Genomic DNA, 20,449 nt, shown 5'->3' with positions numbered 1-20,449 from the left:
CCCAAAGATTCTGTAAAGACGTATCTTCTTTTTTGTTTTCTTTAAAGAAGAAAGTCAATTCTTTTTCCATTTTCTTTACAAATTCTTTCTCTTTCAATATCCTGTTATCTAGTGTCCATCTCGATCTTCTTCTTTGTTGTCTCCAACCTATTGCCATTGGATTGTGGTCTGCCCAGATGTTTGGTTCAATCTCCACATCTAGTGCGCTGCTGGATATGCCCGTTGAAGCCCAAATCATATCAATTCTAGAGAACGATGAGTGTCTATTTGAATAAAAGGTATATTGTTTTTTAATGGGGTTCCTTTCTCTCCACACATCTTTTAGATTTATTTCATCCATCATCCTGAAGAAGGACTTTGGGAGTGTTTTTCTATTTTGTTTTGTTGTTTTGTGGGTCTTATAGTCCAGTTTCTGGTCTACAATACCATTGAAGTCTCCCATCATGCAAATGTCAGCATAGTCTAGATCAGAAATTTTCTTGTGAATTTTTTTATAAAAGTCATCTTGTTTTTCATTAGGGGCATAAATTCCAATTAGCAGTATTTTCCTAGCATTGTCCATTATTTCCACCATTAAAATTCTTCCATCTTCGTCTGTGTAGATTTGTTTCGCAGGGATTTTATCTTTAATGTAGAAGGTCACACCTCTTTGTTTACAGTCCGCTAACGAAGTAAAGTTTTTTCCCAGTTTTGGTTGTACTAATAAATGACTATTACTTTGTTGAATATGTACTTCTTGTAAGCAAATTATATCTAATTTTAATTTCCCTAATTTGTGGAATATTTTCGTTCGTTTACATGGCGAATTAAGTCCATTTATATTAATTGAGAGTAATTTTATTCCTTCCATCCTTATGTTTTATATATAGGATTTATAGCTCTAGTTGATCTTGGTTCCCGTTGTGCTCTACTCTCTACACCCCCAACAGCACCTTCTTCAATGTCAATTCCACCTACAGCACCCTCTGTCCTCTCAATTTCGGTTATGGGTAGATCCAGCAGTTGCACCGGTGGCTCTTCATTTCCAGGCTTTTCTGGCTTTCCTCTCAAATGTTCTGTGTAGAAAGCTTCTGCCTTCTCAATTGTATCAATTCTATATCTCTGTCCTTTCCATACAAACATGAGGCCTTCCGGAATCAACCATCTATAGTTAACTCCTATTTTAAGTAAGGCTGTAGTCAAGAATTGATATTTTCTTCTTTTCTCTCTCACCCGTCTTGGTATTTGCTTAAGAATTGCAATCTCCTTGCCTTTGTATTGCAGTTTTTTATCTCTTGTGTTTTGCAGGATTTGTAGTTTTAGTGCTTTTTTCGTAAATCTTACATGGACCTCCCTTGGGAGGGAGTTCCTCGTTGCATATCTTGTGTTAACTCGAAATGTCTCATCTATCCCGTCCATTATCTTCTCCTCAGGTATCCCTAGTATTTCTATGAGAATTTGGGATATTATTTGTGGCAGATTTTCACCCTTTTCTTCTACTATATTTTGAAACCTCAAAAAATATTCAGAGCGCTCCATCTCCAGTCCAATTATTACACTGCTTTCTGTTTCCACTTCATTCAATCTGGAATCAAACTCTTCATCCCTCTTCTCTCTCTGCTTCTCTCTTTCAGCAATTTTTTGCATAACATCTTCTTGTTTTTTGACCCACTGTTGTATATCTTTTATATTTCTCTCTGCTTCGTCTGTTTTTTTTTCTATGTTCTCCATCTTCGTTTCCACATTGTCCAACTTCTTTACAAGTGTATCAAATTTTTCATCAGAGCTTGTTTGAAGTTTCTGTATTGCTTGCATAATTGAATCTAATGATATGGTCTTCTCTTTTTCCTGTTGGATCATAGATTGTATTGATCTTTGTCCTCCTGCCGGTGAGGAGGCAGGGGTTGTTGTTGTAGAACCCACTGGTGTTGGCTTTCTACTCATCTTGCTATTTTACTCTCTCTTCTTCTTCGTTTTGTGGTTCAGTCCAATTGCAGTTAACACTAGAAAAAAAAAGAAGGTAGAAAGGGGAAAAGAGGGAGGGGGGGGAAATAGGGGAAGAGAGTGTATAGTAGTTAGATAAAAGTAATAGGGGGAGAAAGCAAGGTTTGATATAGGATATAAGAGAGAGGCAGAAGAGGGAAAGGGGCACAGAGAGAAAGTGGGTGGGAAGGGAAAGAAAAAGACAATCTGTATAAGAAAAATAAGGGTGGGTAAATGGAGCGGGAGGAGAGAAAGAAAAAAAAATGTATCTCTGTTATTTCAAGAAGAAAAAAAAAGGGGAAATAAGAAAAATGGAAAAAGAAAAAATTGCAGACCAAGGAAGAAAAAAAAAAGAAGGAAAAAATTGTTCAGCGCTTCCAGGCTCCAGGACTTCAAAAAAAAAAGAAAGAAAGAAAGAAACAACACACGCACCAACTAGAAAAGGGAAAAAGTCATCACATCCCCAGGAGAATAGTATAAACACTTGATGTAATTTCCAAAGTCACTCCAGTTTTCTCTTATAAGTCTTCCAAGATAAGTTTCCAGACCTTACAGCTCCACAAGGAACAGCCTGCAAAAACCATCTGTGTTCCTTGCTTCTTATCAGGTCCTGACCTTGAATAAATGTCTTTTTCTCAAAATAATCCCAGCTGTAGGAATTGGCAACAATGTTTCAAAGTCCGCTAGATGGCAGTGTTAAAGTAACAGTGTTAAAATGTATCCAGTCCCTAGCCCCTCGAAGCGCTGCCTAAAAGAGAAAGTTAAGCTCAGCACAAAGAGGAAAAAAAAAAAATCTTTCAGGCATTAAAAGGTATATAAGAAAAAAGGCTCTGATAAAGTCGCTTTAAAAAAAAAAGAAAAAATAAGGAAGGGGGAGTTAAAAATAAAGAGAGCTTCAACCGCAATTGTAACAACAGTAATAAAAGTCCCGTCTGGTTTCCAGTAAATAAAAAGGGAAGAACAAAAAGCCCAAATGGTTTCAATTAGCTCTATTCAAACCCGCCGCTAAGTCATCGGTTATTTTCTATTTCCTTTAATCTTCCAAATTAAGAGTGTCCTCTGTATAATTTAAGCAAAAAAGAAAAACTTTCTTCAAGTACTCTCACCAAACCACGGCATGCTTTCTCTCTCTCCTGCTCTTGCTTCACGGAGCCGTCAGCCGCTTTGGCAGCCCGGGGGCTGGCTCCTGACCGCAGGCAAAAAGGGGTTTCACCAGGGTTTCCAGAGACTTTGCGAGTGTCTCTGGGTCCCCCGGAATTTCCCCTTACCTCCCACTGTCTCTTCGGGACAGCTTGGGTCCAATGGACCGTCCAAACGATCAGGATTCAACGGGTCATCTGGAGTAACCAGAAAACCCGTGGTAGCGCAGCGACGCGTGGCTCCTCCCCCGAGTTCAATACCTTCTTGTTTCAATTCTTGTATAGATTTAAGTTCACCCTCTGCATTCAATAATTCAGCATATCTAACTGCTTCTTCCCTTTTAAATATTATTGGATATGAAAAGGCTTCAATAGTTGATATCCAGACTGGAATTTTCAAGTAGTGCAACCTCTTAACCTTCTGCCAGTTTAATAACAGAGCCTCTCTTATAGAATGGTCTCTAAAGTAACCATGTTTTTTAGTTCCTTTATACCATAAGTATGCATGCCATCCCAACAGCAAGTCATGACCTTCTAGATTCAAAAGCCTATCATTTCTTAGCATTATCCATTCCTTGATCCACATCAGACTAGCTGCCTGATAGTATAACTCCCAATCAGGTAAACCCCACCCTCCCCTTGATTTGGAATCTTGTAACAATTTACATTTTATTCTTGCTTTTTTCCCTTGCCATATAAATTTCAACACTATTTTATTTAATTCTTCAAAATATCCTTTCCCCAACTTAATTGGAATAGTCTGAAACAGGTATAACAGTCTAGGTAAGATATTCATTTTGATTGTTGCGATTCTACCAATCATTGATAATTGAAGATTCTTCCATTTCGCCAAGTCTGTTACAATTTGTTGCTTCAATTTAATATAATTATCTTCTTTGAGAGTGCTGCACTTGGCTGTTAGGTGAATCCCCAAATATTTAACTTTGTTTGTGATTTGCATTTCCAAATTTTCCGCCAATTCTTCTTTTTGTTTTCGGGGTATATTTTTTGTTAAAATCTTTGTTTTGTCTTTGTTTATTTTTAAACCTGCAACTTTTCCATACGCCTCGATTTCTCCTATCAGTTTAGGTGCAGATTGAAATGGCTCCTCAAGGATGAAGACTAAGTCGTCAGCAAATGCTTGCAACTTGTATTCTTCCTTTTTAATGATCATTCCCTTTATTTCTTCCTCTTCTCTAATCTTTCTATTTAGTACTTCTAATGTTAAAACAAAAAGCAGTGGTGACAGTGGACAGCCTTGTCTCGTACCTCTTTTAATTTCAATTGGATCCGTCAGCTCTCCATTTATCATTATCTTGGCTGTTTGCTTGTGATATATCGTTTGTATGGCTTGAATAAAATTCTTACCAAAATTCATTTGTTCCATTTGTTGAGTCATAAATGTCCAATTCACGTTATCAAAGGCTTTCTGCGCATCCAAGAAAATCAAAGCCATTTGCTTCTCAGAGTGGACCTGATAATATTCTAAGGTATTTAGAATTGTCCTTATGTTATCTCTAATTTGCCTCTTTGGTAAAAAACCATTTTGGTCCGGGTGGATAAACCCATTTAGGTATTTTTTCAGTCTCTCTGCCAGTATTGAGGCAAATAGTTTATAGTCTGAGTTCAACAAGGAGATAGGTCTATAGTTCTTAATTTGCGTATGGTCTGCCTCCTCTTTGGGTATTAATGTAATATATGCCTCCAACCATGAATTAGGTATTTTACTTTCAATCATTACTTCATTCATGACTTCTAGTAATGGAACGGCCAAGGATTTTTCTAATGTTCTATAGAATTCCACAGGAAGGCCATCCGGTCCCGGGGCCTTCCCATTATTTTGTCTTTTAAGGGCCTCAGTTAATTCCATCATTGTTATTTTATCTTCAAATATAGTTCTAGTATCATTTGGTATTTGGGGGAGTTTGGCGTTTTGTAAATATTGTTTCACTTCTTTCTCTTCTATGTTCTCTTGTTCATACAGCTTGGCATAGTAATCTTGAATAATTTTCCTTTTTTCCATATTTCCATGATGCAATTGTCCTTGTTCATCTCTTAGTTGTAGTATTTTCTTGGTCTCTCTTTCTTTTCTCAGTTTATAAGCCAGCCATCTGCCTGGTTTATTTGCATTTTCAAAATAGTTCTGTTTGGCGCCTCTGATTTTTTGGGCCAGGTCCTCCTTTTCCAATAGGTCAAGTTTGTGTTTTATTGTGTCCATCTTTATTTTAATCTCTTTCTTTTGTGGAGATTTCTGTAGTTCTTTTTCCAATGTGCTGTAATCTTTTTCTAGATCCTTAGACACTTGTCTTTTCTTTAAGTTTCTCTTTCTTATATAGTCTATTATCAAACCTCTAGAAAAGGCCTTCATTGTATCCCAAAGATTCTGTAAAGACGTATCTTCTTTTTTGTTTTCTTTAAAGAAGAAAGTCAATTCTTTTTCCATTTTCTTTACAAATTCTTTCTCTTTCAATATCCTGTTATCTAGTGTCCATCTCGATCTTCTTCTTTGTTGTCTCCAACCTATTGCCATTGGATTGTGGTCTGCCCAGATGTTTGGTTCAATCTCCACATCTAGTGCGCTGCTGGATATGCCCGTTGAAGCCCAAATCATATCAATTCTAGAGAACGATGAGTGTCTATTTGAATAAAAGGTATATTGTTTTTTAATGGGGTTCCTTTCTCTCCACACATCTTTTAGATTTATTTCATCCATCATCCTGAAGAAGGACTTTGGGAGTGTTTTTCTATTTTGTTTTGTTGTTTTGTGGGTCTTATAGTCCAGTTTCTGGTCTACAATACCATTGAAGTCTCCCATCATGCAAATGTCAGCATAGTCTAGATCAGAAATTTTCTTGTGAATTTTTTTATAAAAGTCATCTTGTTTTTCATTAGGGGCATAAATTCCAATTAGCAGTATTTTCCTAGCATTGTCCATTATTTCCACCATTAAAATTCTTCCATCTTCGTCTGTGTAGATTTGTTTCGCAGGGATTTTATCTTTAATGTAGAAGGTCACACCTCTTTGTTTACAGTCCGCTAACGAAGTAAAGTTTTTTCCCAGTTTTGGTTGTACTAATAAATGACTATTACTTTGTTGAATATGTACTTCTTGTAGGCAAATTATATCTAATTTTAATTTCCCTAATTTGTGGAATATTTTCGTTCGTTTACATGGCGAATTAAGTCCATTTATATTAATTGAGAGTAATTTTATTCCTTCCATCCTTATGTTTTATATATAGGATTTATAGCTCTAGTTGATCTTGGTTCCCGTTGTGCTCTACTCTCTACACCCCCAACAGCACCTTCTTCAATGTCAATTCCACCTACAGCACCCTCTGTCCTCTCAATTTCGGTTATGGGTAGATCCAGCAGTTGCACCGGTGGCTCTTCATTTCCAGGCTTCTCTGGCTTTCCTCTCAAATGTTCTGTGTAGAAAGCTTCTGCCTTCTCAATTGTATCAATTCTATATCTCTGTCCTTTCCATACAAACATGAGGCCTTCCGGAATCAACCATCTATAGTTAACTCCTATTTTAAGTAAGGCTGTAGTCAAGAATTGATATTTTCTTCTTTTCTCTCTCACCCGTCTTGGTATTTGCTTAAGAATTGCAATCTCCTTGCCTTTGTATTGCAGTTTTTTATCTCTTGTGTTTTGCAGGATTTGTAGTTTTAGTGCTTTTTTCGTAAATCTTACATGGACCTCCCTTGGGAGGGAGTTCCTCGTTGCATATCTTGTGTTAACTCGAAATGTCTCATCTATCCCGTCCATTATCTTCTCCTCAGGTATCCCTAGTATTTCTATGAGAATTTGGGATATTATTTGTGGCAGATTTTCACCCTTTTCTTCTACTATATTTTGAAACCTCAAAAAATATTCAGAGCGCTCCATCTCCAGTCCAATTATTACACTGCTTTCTGTTTCCACTTCATTCAATCTGGAATCAAACTCTTCATCCCTCTTCTCTCTCTGCTTCTCTCTTTCAGCAATTTTTTGCATAACATCTTCTTGTTTTTTGACCCACTGTTGTATATCTTTTATATTTCTCTCTGCTTCGTCTGTTTTTTTTTCTATGTTCTCCATCTTCGTTTCCACATTGTCCAACTTCTTTACAAGTGTATCAAATTTTTCATCAGAGCTTGTTTGAAGTTTCTGTATTGCTTGCATAATTGAATCTAATGATATGGTCTTCTCTTTTTCCTGTTGGATCATAGATTGTATTGATCTTTGTCCTCCTGCCGGTGAGGAGGCAGGGGTTGTTGTTGTAGAACCCACTGGTGTAGGCTTTCTACTCATCTTGCTATTTTACTCTCTCTTCTTCTTCGTTTTGTGGTTCAGTCCAATTGCAGTTAACACTAGAAAAAAAAAGAAGGTAGAAAGGGGAAAAGAGGGAGGGGGGGAAATAGGGGAAGAGAGTGTATAGTAGTTAGATAAAAGTAATAGGGGGAGAAAGCAAGGTTTGATATAGGATATAAGAGAGAGGCAGAAGAGGGAGAGGGGCACAGAGAGAAAGTGAGTGGGAAGGGAAAGAAAAAGACAATCTGTATAAGAAAAATAAGGGTGGGTAAATGGAGCGGGAGGAGAGAAAGAAAAAAAAATGTATCTCTGTTATTTCAAGAAGAAAAAAAAAGGGGAAATAAGAAAAATGGAAAAAGAAAAAATTGCAGACCAAGGAAGAAAAAAAAAAAAAGAAGGGAAAAATTGTTCAGCGCTTCCAGGCTCCAGGACTTCAAAAAAAAAAAAAAAAGAAAGAAAGAAAGAAACAACACACGCACCAACTAGAAAAGGGAAAAAGTCATCACATCCCCAGGAGAATAGTATAAACACTTAATGTAATTTCCAAAGTCACTCCAGTTTTCTCTTATAAGTCTTCCAAGATAAGTTTCTTGACACCCAACGGGGCCCTTGTTGATCTGGGCGATGACCGATCTGGGTCCGGTTTCTGTCAATGACCGGTGCTGGAAAGAACCCCGTCCGCCCTGTTGTTTATAAGCACTGGCTCCTCGGAGGAGGCCTGGCCACTGGTGCAGAATTACCAAGCAACAGAGCTGGGAGGGACCCTGGAGGTCTTGTAGTCCAACCCCCAGTTCAAGCAGGAGACCCTGTGCCATTCTGGACAAGTGGCTGCCCAGCCTCTTCTTCTTAAGAGCCTCCTGGGATGAAGCTCCCACAGCCTCTGGAGTCAAATCCTTCCCCCGGCGGATTGATCTCACTGGGGAGGGTTGAACCTCTGACCTGGTTCTCCTCTCTTTCAGAGCACCCAAGCCCTACACACACACACACACACACACACACACACACGGCAGCGCCTCACTGAGGGCTACGGCTTCAATTCATTTGCTAGCAGAAGTACTAATCGTAATATATTTATTTAAATAAAAATATAATGTTTTTATTATTTCAATTTAGAGAGCTGCCCATGTCACATACGTGACTCTTGTTGGCTTTCAATAAAATAGTTGACAAGATTGAAATACACAATATAACAATAAAGTAGAAAGCAGTGGGGCATCATCCAGTTAGGGATAAACACAGCCAGGAGATGTTCTCTTCCCTCCCTCCCTCCCTCCCTCCCCCCCCCCTCTCTCTCTCTCTCACACACACACACACACACACACACACACGATGGCTGTGTGGACTCCTGTTTCAACATCATCAGCAAAACAGGATTTGCTGCCGGTCCATAGTTGAACGTCCCTGAATGTTAGGAGATTCTTGTTGATATTCAGGTAAAATCTGCTTTCTTGTCACTGAAATCCCCCCGTTTCCCGTTTCCTGGAGTGGCAGAACAATTCTGCTGTGTCTCCTGCTTGACAATCCTTCAGATGCTCGGAGACAGCAATCGCGTCTTCTCACGGCCACCCCTCCCCCCTTCCCCTTGCTGTCCTCTGGACCCCTTCCAGCCCCCCCCCCCTTTTCCTCCTTAAGACACCGAAGGCCCAGTGCAGGATTGTGCTGTGGTCTGGTCAGTGCTGGCTAGGGAGCAGCGGCGCCTTCTCTTGACCGGGTGAATGGACTTTGGTTAACTTCTGTCTCTGCAGGTAAGGATTGCACCTGGTTTTCTTTGGCTGTTGGTGTGGACCCTCCTTCAGCCTTTCATCCCCTGAGACTGCTGGGTGCCCTTCAGGCTGACCAAAGCCCTCCCTCCCGTTCTGGGTGTGGGCCTTCGATTCTTCCACCCGCTCCTTCTCCCTCCTGAGATCCATCTTGCTGGTTTCCTCCCACGGTTCCAGCCTGTCGGGAATGACCCAAATCTTGGTCTATGCTCTCTTTCCACCCTCCCCCACCGTTGTGCCTCTCACAAATTAGCTAGCCCTATTTTCTGCCCCCTCCTTGGAGTCATACAGGGAGCCTAAAATGGAGCCCTGCCAAACCCCCTCCAGCCTGTCTTGTTGGCTTCGTGTAGAGTTAGTGACACGTTCTTGCCAATGGCTAACCAGTTCCGTATCTATTTAATGGCGGCATTGAAGGGTATCTGTCACTTTTGAACGGTATCTAGCAATGGCTGGGAACTGATCAAGGAGAGAAGCAACCCAGAACTCTGGAGGAATTTCCTGGCAGTGAGAACAGGGAACCAGGGGACGGATTGGCCTTCAGAGGTTGTGGGGGCTCCAACACTGGGCGCTTCCAAGAAGAGGCTGGAGGGGCATAGGGCAGGGATGGGGGGATCCCTTTCGGCACCAAGAGCGCCTGGGCCCTCGCCTGGGGTGCGACCTGGAGGAGGGGCTGCCTAGGGGGCATGCCCATGCTGGAAAATGCACTTCTGGTTTCCGGTGGCTGCAGGAGTGCCGGACAGCTAGATTTCCAGTTACTGGCGCGCATGCACGCGTGACGATCAGCTGGCCGGTGCGCATGCTCACTCGGGAAATGGGAGACCAGCTCTTCCGGTTTCCAGCATTGCCACACGGACAAAGGCAGGCCGATCCTCGTAGGCCCACACGCTCTAGGAACCCAGAAGAGGGAGGGGCACATTGCATGTGCCAGGCGACATGGCTCCTCCGTATGCCACTTCGTGCCATAGGTTCTCCCATCACGGGCATAGGGTCTCCTGCTTGAGCTGGGGGTTGGACTAGAAGACCTCCAAGGTCCCTTCCAACTCTGTTATTCTGTTCATTAATCAGTGGAAGGGAAGTTGCCTTTAGAATTTGTGGGTGCTCCTCCCACTGGAGGCTTTCAGGAAGAGACTGGGGAGCCGTTTGACTGGGATGCTATAAGGCTTCTTGCTTTGAGCAAAGGGAGAGACTAGAAGGCCTCCAAGGTCCCTTCCAAGGCTATTCTTCTGTTATCTAGGCCACATTTTGTTACCTTTTGAGTAGGATCTCGTGGGAGACCCTGTTGCTGTCCACCACGTTCCCTGGCCAACTAAACGTGTTAAGAAAGCCCAGATCTTGACCAATCACCCTGATTTCTGCCACGCAGTTTCTCAAACAATAAATTTTCGGTTGAGTCCAAAGAAGAGCCGAGCTCTGAAATTATTCCAGCTAGTAACCAAAGATGAAATAAGTGCTCAATAATCATTCCAAAAGTGTGAAAAATGAAATCTACCTTTCTCCGCAGGCAGCCATAATTTATGGCTCAGAGAGGCTGACCCTGCCGAGAAAATGGCTGCGGGGCAGATAGATTTGCTTAAAATAATGCGAAGGAGTAAAAATAAGATGACATTTAAAAATATAACTTCCCTTGGAATTAAAATCCCTCCTTATCGCATTTATCTCCCCTCCTGCTCAAAAGAACCCGCATCCATCTACCTAGATGATTCTTCCTTCTGAGGTTCAGAGGGATGGGCAGGGAAAGCGTCCTGGAAACTGTGTGATTGTGATGAGCGAGGAAGCCCAGGGAATCCGAGCTGCCTTGGCTTCAAGCGGGCAGAAGGACTCGGAAGGCCAATGGCGCCACAGAAGACCCGTCCGAAGTAGAACTCTGGCATAAATGACCCCTTCGTGGAGAAAAGGCCTTTCTGGCTTATCTATCAAACACGAGGCACAGCCTGCATCTCTAAGGCTGCTCTGTTCTCCCCCGTCCACCACAAGACCTTCCACAACACGGGAATCTCTGGCAAAATCCCAGCCGGCTGGGAAGGAAACGAGGGCGTCTCTTTGAGACACGCGGAGGCAGGGCTGCGTCTGGGGGCTGCAGTTGGAGGCCCTAGGCACCCCACAAAGGCTCCCCCAAACCTCCGTGCTTTTTGGCCAAGTTGTAATGTATTTTGGGGACCAGAAAAAGGAAAATGTATAATGGCTTGACCAGAAAATGAGCTCTTAGCCCTACTAAATTCCTGATATTTTCTGGCCCCCTTCCCCTTCTCCCAGCCACCCTGTGGGAGCCTGGCCCCTGGCACTGCCCGCTTGGGGCAAGGAAGCGGAGCTGTGCTAGGGATACAGAAGAAGGAAGGGTGCCCTTGAATGGCCAGCATAGCCCCAGGACCTTCAGACAGCAGCGCAAAGAGGGAAGGGCCTGGATGAAGACCCTTCTGACAGCTGCCCTTCCTAAGAAGCCGTGTGCCCATTGCTGGAAAGACTTTGTCTCACTAGAGCCTCTTACTTTATTTATTGCTGCTCCCCCCCTCCCCCCAAAAAAGTGGCTCTGAGCAAGACCTGCTCCAAGATTTAGGCTCCAGTGCAGGAGGTCAGGAGTCCAGGCAGTTCAAGGGAATGCAGGTTTATTGTATGCTAAAGGACTCTACAAGAATCTGAACTATTAACGCTCAAGTCAGAAGTGGTGGGCGCTTCCCCACGGGGGGCTTTTAGGAAGAGAGACTGGACGGTCACTTGTCTGAAATGGTAGAGGGTCTCTTGCTTGAAGACCTCCAAGGTCCCTTCCAGCTCTATTCGGGAGGATGGATTGATTGTTCTTGTCACTAAGTTGCCCCCCATTTGGCCCATTTTCTCAGCCGGGCTCCAGGGGTCCTTTGTTCCCTGGGAACTGAATCTGCACGAGATCTGAAGAGTGTGTGTTTTGTTGACTGGGTGATGCTCATCTCCTATCAGTTGCGCAAGGCAGCCGTTGTCTTGCTCGTGGTGACTCACGCCTTAGTCACCTTCCCTTTGGAGTACTGTAGCGTGCCGTACATGGGGCTGCCCTTGAGCAGCAGTCAGAGCTGCAGCTGGCCCCGAACGTGGCGGCGTGGGCAGTGCTTGGCACCACTCGCAGCAGCCACGTAACGCCGTTCCAGGCGCTGCACCGGCTTCTGGGTACGAGTCGAGGGGTTGGTTGCCACCTACAAAACAGGGCCAGGAAGTCTGTGGAGCTGCCACTCTCCCACTGGTCCTGCTTACCCCACAGGCGTTACCAAGGAGGGTGTGTTCTGGGACACCCCCACCCCTGTTAAGCATCGTCACCTGTGGGACCCAGCAGCCCTGCCTGCCCTGCGGAACAGCCCCCGCCCCACCCCCAGCCCCTGTTAGCCTTTCAGAAGCCTCAGAAGCCCTGCCCCCCCCCCCGCTTTTGCCTAGGAGTTAGGCTGGCCCCGGGGTTGCTGGTGTGCTTCACAACCGCAAGGGATTGTTTACTTTGGGCTTTGTGGGTCACCCACTTATTGGGTTTCTAGTCTTGAGATGCCACTTGGTAACTGGGTGTTGTGAGATGGGTGACCCTGCAAATTATTGGCATAATTAACACAGATTTCCCTAGATCACGGGTGTCAAACCTGCTGTGTGACGTTGCCATCAAGTGACATTTTGTAACATTTTATCCTTGGCGGAGCTGGGGTGGCCTGCGTGGCCTGCGTGTGATGCATCCGGCCTGCGGGCCGCCAGTTTGACCCCTCTGCCCTAGATGAAGGGGTTCCACCTCTTAGGGCCGTAGGAATGCCCCCTGTTAGCCTACTACTGTATAAGGATAGGCGCTCATGCCTTATTTATGCCCCAGTGCGCTTCCTGCCTTCCTGTTTCTGCCACTTCCCTTTCGTTGTCGTCTTGGGAGCCCTAAGGGTCTCAGCTGCCTTGAGCTATTTTGGCGATTGAGGCGGAGCTCAACAGCCCACCTGCCAAGGATCTTGTTCTTGGGAAGCCTTTGCCCCCTTTGCGGTGCCCGTTGTGGCAGCCGAATGGCCCTGAGATGCCATGCTCTTTGATGCCTGAACATTTTGAGCGTCTCCACTTGGAACTCACAAAGTCTGTCTTGTTTGAAAAGCAACCTGAATATATATATATATATATATATATATATATATATATATATATATATATATATATATATATATATATATATATATATATATATATATATATATATATATATATATATATATATATATATATATATATATATATATATATATATATATATATATATATATATATATATATATATATATATATATATATACATACATACATACATACATACATACATACATACATACATACATACATACATACATACATACATATATATATATATATATATATACGCGCCTCTCTCCCCATCCGTATATATTTGCACAAATACGTTGATGTGTATTGCGGAGGAGATCCAGACTGGCACTCGCCTGGTTCTATGCCAGCCAGAGTTGGTACAGGGCAGAAGGGGCTTCCGTGCTGTCCTCGCTTGGGCCCATCCCTGCATCCTCCTCCTCCGGGAGTCCCTTTCATGTCTAGGGAGGGGGAGGAGAGCGGATGCATTTGGCTGACCTCCATGGATCTCACTGGGCAAGCCAAGAGGATTAAGGGGCTTTGGGGGGCTTCCTCTTCACCTGCCCTCAGCCGGTCAGCAGGTGCCCTGAAAGGAGGACCAAGAGAAACGGGGGCTCCCCTGCTGACCGGAGGGGCAGGTGAGGCCTCCCAGGACCACCATCCCGGGAGGAGAAAGGGCAGCACCTGAAGGAACCAACGTCCAATCGTCAGTGCTCAGAGTAGGGTATCTGGGAGGGAAAAACAGAGGAAAAAGTGGGGCTTGGAGCTGGAACTTGGTAGTTTAAAAGAGACGGTTCCTTTAGAGGTGGGCCAAGGAGGAGGGGGCATGGAGGGTCCCCCCCATGAGCTGACCGCAGGAGCCCTTCTGTGCTTCAGGAGGCTTCCAAAACACCACTTGCTTCTCTAATGGATGCAGGTGCAGTTTGGTTGATTCTATGGCCAACGTTATTGTCTCTCTCTGTGTGTGTTTTCTCTCCCCTGACCAGCAACCCATGTTTCTGTCCCTTCTCTCGACAGCCGTGTTCTGGGCCATGGGAAGCTCTGGCCACGAGGGCCGCCTGCCCAGGCAAGGAGGGGCTCTGCCCTCAGCTGCTCTGTAGCCTCCTGGAAGAGCCAGCGAGAATCAGACTGGCCTCGGATTATGCCCATTAGCAGAGACGCTGCCTAACTGGGCTCTTTGGGGGGATGAAGAAGCTCCTCCCAGCCACGTCCCGGGAGCTCCCCCTGGGACAGAAGCCGCACCCTCTATTCCCCTTGATGGAGATGGAAGGAGCCCCCTTTGCCTGCCAGTGGAAGACCCCCAGCCTGGGCTTTCCTGCCAGCCCGGAGAAGAACAGCGGAGGCAGGAAGGCAGGTGAAGATGAGGGCAAGGAGGTCCAGCTGTCCCAGGGTGGGTGTGCCAAGGCCTCCTGCAGGAGGGAGCCCCAGGCACTGGTCTTGGAGGATCCCACGGAGCCGGGCAAGAGCCTCTCATGGACGGGCATTGGGACAGGGTGCAGGGTAGCTGCCGAGGAGGAGCCCCTTCTTTCAAGTAAGCCTGCCTGCCCTGCCAGGAACCAGGACCGTTCTGCCGACGTCATTGATTACATTGTGAAAGAGCTGCAAGGAATAAGCCGCATTCAGACCGAGATTGCGGAGCTTCAGCAGCACCTGACCTTGATCAAGGGGTCAGTGGATGAAGTCTCCAGCTGCGTGGACTCCGTCTTGAGCGAGATCGAGGGCCTGCAGAGCAGCGGAGGAAGCACCACCAAAACCTCCGCTGTGCTGAGAGGCCCCGGGGCCTTGCTCAGGCCCTCCACCAAGGAGCCAGTCTTGTACTTTTATGGCATCCCTGAGCAGGAGGGGGAGAACACAAAGGACCTTGTCTGCCGCTTCCTGTCCGAGTATCATTGCTTCAACGGCCTCCAGCGCAGCAAGAACATCAAGGAGGCTTACAGATCGGGGGCTTCCACGGGGGTCCCGTTTGCGCCTCGCCCGGCTGTTGTGAAACTCGCCACGGCCGAGCACCGAGACTTCATCCTCCAGAGGTCCATCCTCTTGCAGGACGCAGGAATAACCATTGCTGAGCAGCATGGCCCAGTGAGTCTCGGTGGGCAGCTGGCTGTGTTGCCGTCCTCTGGCCTGAGACCCCAGCCCTGGGACTTCCCCAACCCTCAGGGAGACGGAGGGGGAAGAGATGGGAGCGGTCAGCTGCGGAAGGACTCCTGCCAGGCTCAGCACCAGAAGCAAAGCTGCGAGAACCACCCGCTCTACGTAGGCGAGAGGGCCAGCTTGCCACAAAAGTCCACTCTAGCCAAGAAGAGCAGCTTAATTTCTGAACTTGAGGAAAAGGTGGGGAGGGTCGTACAGATCATCAGCAGCAACGAGCAGACTTTGCACAAAAACCACACTCCCACCTGCATCTCTGAAGCTCCCCAGAAGCTGCTGGAGGTCTCAAAAAAACACACTGGGAAGTCCTGGCCTTTGGGGCAACTCGTAAATCTCAGGGGCTCGGAAGCCGCTCCAGAGAAAGGAAGGGGCCACGGCTCAGAGGCTGAGAACCTGGCCAAGGACCCCTCCTCCTCCCCCTCTCCCACAGGTGTGGGCAAAGCAGGAGGGCATGTTCCAGGGGCGAGGGAGGCTGACTGTCAGAGTCTCAGTCCTGAGCAGGTCAAGCTGGAGGAGGAGGAAGAGGAGAAGGAGGAGGCACCCCTCAAGGACGTGATTCTGCCGGGCTGTGAGGCCGCCGTGCAGAAGTTAATGGGCAGCAGCGAAACGCTCAAGGACATGATCGAGATCGAACTGAACGAGCAGGATCCCACCGATCACGTCTTCCGGGACGTCTTGGAGAACTCCCAGTTCTTCCTCCAGCATTCGCAGGGCAATGTCGACCTGGTGGACATGAGGTTCTATACCAACAAGCTGGGGAAGGCGCTCAGCCACTTCCGCTCCGCCCTGCAGGTGGTCTTCCACAAGTTGGAGACGACCGACTCGGAGGTCGTCCTCGGAGGGGACCAGGGCTTCCCCGGGGCAAGCGAGCCAGTGTCGGAAGCGCACACCAGCCTGGAGACGGTGGCCGAGACCCCGCCCAGCCTGTCTTCGGACAGCCAAGCCAACATGGCCGTGAGCAGCGACAGTGCGGGGTCCCCGCAGAGGAGCCTCCCGAGCGCTTCCCCCTCTGCCGAGGAGGCCCCTGCCCTCCCTGCGGTGGCCCCCACGGACTCCGGGGTTTGTGCGGATCAGCCCTTCCCCGCTGAGCCTGCCCAGCCAGCGGACCCTCCTGGGCAGAGGCCCCTGAGCCTGGAGAAGGTGTGTGCAGAGACCATTTACTTGAACAAATGCATCAGCAACTTCAAAAACGTCCTGAGGGAGAAAAGGCAAATGCGCCGGAGGTGCTTGAAGGATCTGGCCCAGGAGCCCAGCTGGACTTCGGCCGAAGAGACACCTGCAGGTACAGGGCCCCCTTTGAGACCCCTCCTGAATGCTTCCCTCCTCCTGCTCCCTAGTGGCCAGGAGGGGAGAGGGAGCTGCCCACAAGCACCAAGGCCACTTTTCGGACAACTTTCCGGTTTCCTGCCCTGGATGCCTTCCTTGGCAGTCTTGGGAGGAGGAGGATGTGGTTTCCCCAAGTGCCCCCCCCCCCCCGTTGCTTATTTCCCCAATGGAGAAGGGAGACTCTGGCTGCCAGGATGGCACAAAAGGAGCCCGGAAAGGAGCCAAGGGAAGAAATGCGCCCCCATCTCTGCTTTGGTTCCCTCTGACCCTTTCGGGGAAAGGCTGGCCCCAGAGACCGTGGGGGAGGGGGTGCCGCCCTTGGCAGAGCCTTTCAAAGGCAGGGGGAGGGGGCAGGAGCTCCACCCAGCGCGGAGCCCAGGAAAAGAGGGAAGCGTGGCAGCCTCAACCCCAGGGACCCCGAAACCCCTGTCAGAGGTTCCCGTAAAGGCTTCTCTTTCAGTGACCCGGGGGGGGGGTTACACTGGGTAGGGGAGGGGGGAGCCGTAGCAGCTGACACTCCTGTTAGAAGCCCAGGCTTCCCCCGTGGCCGGGAGACGAGCATAATGTCATCCCTCCATCCCTCCATCCGCCTCTCTTGACTAAGCAGATGTTATGGCTGCAAAGAGCTCAGGGTGGCTGAGACAGAACTGGGGCCCCTCGCTCTCACTGGGACGCCTGGTCTCCTCGGGCTGTGGGGAAGTCTCTCTCTCTCTCTCTCTCTCTCACACACACCCCGTGACTGATGCCCGGAGAAGTTCCAGCCGCCTTCCCCGCTTTCCCCCATGCAGAGGAATGGCAGGGAATGCTGGGCTGCCTTCTTGGCCCTGCAGGGTTTTCACAGGATTGATTCCTCCACCGACTCTTTCCGTGTCTGCAGTCAGGGCTGTTTCTGGGGCCTTGAGAGACGGTGGGTTTGGGCTGCTGGCTCAGAAGGGTGACGGCAGGTCTGCCACGAGATGTCTGGGACCCAAACTCCCTCTCCCCCCCCCCCCCGGCAAAGTTGGGAAGCTGTGTACTGGGGTGGGGGGAGTTAGCCTGTGGAAAGGAAGGTGGAGGGAAGAGGCAGGCCCAAAGCACCACGGATCCCCCCAGAACTCGGTTGCCCCATGTGGGTGGAGTTGGAGCCTTCAGGTGTTTGCGGAGAAGTTGTCCCTTTGGGCTTCCCCTGGGCCACCCCGGCCGGGATTCTCCCCTGTTGCCGCATCCTTGTGTGAGGGTTGGCCTCTTTCCAAGGATCAGCTTCAGCTTGTCTTCCTTGGGTCAATCCTGCTGCCCCTTTGGCTAGTTGCAGGCCAAACTCCCCCCGAGGGCCTTGGCGCCCCCTGGGCTTGGCTGCTTCCTCCTCTCCACAACCCCCCCCCTCTAGGCCTGATGAGGTTCTTCAGCAACCAGCCGCTACCCCAAGGGTGCACCCTCCCCCCCTTCGCTATTCCGGGTGCAGGTTCTTCTCCCTCTCCTCGGCCACATTTGCTCCCAGGCTGTGAAGACGGGGTCTCCTTGTTTGGTGCCCCGATGGGTTTGGGCATCTCGTGGACTTGATGGTCACATCAGGGGGCTTCCGGCGCCTGGTTCAGGGGGGGGGGGAGTTTGGGAAGGAGAGGGAGAGGGAGCAGGACACTTGAAGGAGTCCTGGCCAGACCCAGGCAAACAGCTGTTCCAGGGGTGCTTTTTCAAAAGGCAACGGGACTTTCTTTGTTTTTTCTGAAAGACATTTCAGTTCTAGCTGAATGGTGGGTGACGGAGGATTTATATCCTTTGCGGTCATCCTGCCATTGCCCAACATTCCCTCAGAACCGAAGAAGCTTCTCGGGTGAGAAGGGAAATTGTCATCCAGTTGCCTTTTGAAAGAAAGCCCCCCTGGGACAGCCGTGGCCTGGACGACTGAGAATCTCTACAGATGTTCAGCCAAGCATCCCCGTTTTGGACTCTCCTTCAACTAGGCCTTTGTCCAAAGCCCAGCATCTCTGCAGGGAAAACCAGAGTTTTGCATGGATTTGTTGTGGTTTGATGAAGTTTCTTCTTAAAGCATCTCACTTGGAGGTCGGTTTTATGATGCAGCCCCCGTTCCCCCCTCCTTGAGCCAGTCTGGAGCCAGGTGGCACCAAAATCAAATCAGTCAGTTTGTGAAACGGGCTCTGAGCCACCAGAGGGTAGGAAGGGCAGCAGCCAGAACGTCCGTTCACAACCCATAACCTGCCGTCAGACCGTGACACCCGTTAACCTCAGTTTCAGACCCTTCCAGAATGCTGGGGAGGGGGGGGGAGTTGTGTGATCTTAGGCACAAGACAAGGATTTACAGTATCCGACCCTAAACCAGGTATGGGCAACTACAGCAACTTGATGGCCAGTGGGCCTCCACTCCATGCTGGCTCAACTGGGAGTTGAAGTCCACAGGTCATAAGGTTGCCATATTTCCCCCTCCCCCAACCCCGGCCTCCCTGGAGACTTCCCTACTGCGGTAAGCCCCCCTTCAGCCTTGCTCAGGGCTTTCTCCAGGGGGAGACCTGGGTGGGGTCCTTGGTCCAGTGCCAGGAGTGTCTGGAGGGGGTGCCTTGGGTGGCCTTCTCGCACTCTCAGGAGAAGGGTCCCCCTGGCTTGCCCACCTCAAGCGGTGAAGCTGTTTTGTGCTGGCTGGTGCAAAGCAGGCCTAAGCAAAGTCTCCTCTGAAGGGCCAAGAGAAGCTGCCTTGAAGACATCTGGGAGGCGGCCCCTCTCGGCCTCCCTGCCCAGAGGGGGATTGTGGGTGGGGGGCAAGGTGGCTGTGCAAGTCTGCTCCGCTGGCCAGGCTTCGTCCGTAAGCGAGACATGTTCCACTAACCATGTTTCCTCTCCTTCCCTCTCTGCTTCCCCCACCCCCACCCCCTTTCTTGCAGAAAGAAGTAGAGGAGAACTTCAGGTTATTGACCCTCCTTTGTGTGTTTCTGACCGACTCCGATGTGTGTTGTCCTTGCATGCCCCCCTTGAGTTGCTTTGGCTGAGGCTTGGTGTGTTTGGGGAGGGTTGGCATGTGCCAGCTTCTGGGGGCATGGCTGATCCGGACAGAGACCGCAGGGGCCTTGGCCTGTCGGAGGAGCCAGGAGCCCATTCCCCACCGAGATCCCTGGGACAGGGACACACTCAGACCCCAGCCCAGTTCCCAAAGGGGACGAGGGAGCTTCATGAGACAGGAAGGCTGGGGGCAGCGGAGGTGTGGATTCCCTTCCGGCCCGCTTCTCTGCCCCTTCCTCTGGAAGGAATCTGTTGGGGGGCAGATAAGTTGGGGGGGGGGAGCATCCCGGTTCTTCTGCCGGTGGAGCCACAAAGGAGCAGCTGAAAAGGGAGAAAAAAGAGCAGCCGCTTCAGCTTCTGCTGCCTCCCTTCCTCCTTCCTTCCTTTCTCAAGGCAGGCTGGGGTTTGTGCCAGCCAAACTCGAAGGTTCTGGCACGGATGCTTTGGCCTTGGCCATGAATGGGGGAGAGGGTCCTCCCTGGAGGGTCCTTTTTATTCCTTTTTTTGCAGGGGAGAGGGGAAGCTGCTCGATCAAAGGATGGGATTTTGGCCGGTGGCTGAAACATCCAACGCATAAGCCAGAAATCCTCCTCTTTCCCTGGAATCTCTTTCCTGCTGGACATAAAAGGGGCAGAACCATATCTGGAAGGAGGCCCTCGGGGGAGGGAGGGGGGCTGCCAAACCAGCAGGATCCATGTCCTGCAGAGGAGGGAGGCCGGGGTAATTGGCTGCAAATTGGATTCTGGCATGTAG

The 20,449-nt window shown here is 48.5% G+C and overlaps 1 protein-coding gene across 3 annotated transcripts in view; it reads left to right on the top strand.

Moving 5' to 3' along the window:
* UNC13B (unc-13 homolog B) overlaps positions 1-20,449 on the top strand; it is a 167,232-nt gene that overhangs the window by 85,526 nt on the left and 61,257 nt on the right. For 2 of the 3 annotated variants that reach the window (XM_081942075.1, XM_081942074.1), the window contains exons 2-3: positions 14,252-16,664; positions 19,582-19,604. The exons of the other annotated variant lie outside the window; for it this stretch is intronic. In XM_081942075.1, coding sequence (XP_081798201.1) covers positions 14,420-16,664; positions 19,582-19,604 — 2,268 coding nt within the window. In that variant the 5' untranslated portion in view covers positions 14,252-14,419. The remainder of the gene's footprint in view (positions 1-14,251; positions 16,665-19,581; positions 19,605-20,449) is intronic. 3 annotated transcript variants of the gene reach the window in all.

The sequence above is a fragment of the Natrix helvetica genome (assembly GCF_964273705.1).
Source record: "Natrix helvetica genome assembly, chromosome: 2".
Taxonomy (NCBI): Eukaryota; Metazoa; Chordata; class Lepidosauria; order Squamata; family Natricidae; genus Natrix; species Natrix helvetica.
Note: the sequence above shows the minus strand (reverse complement) of the source record. Positions and strands in the feature narration are given on the sequence as shown.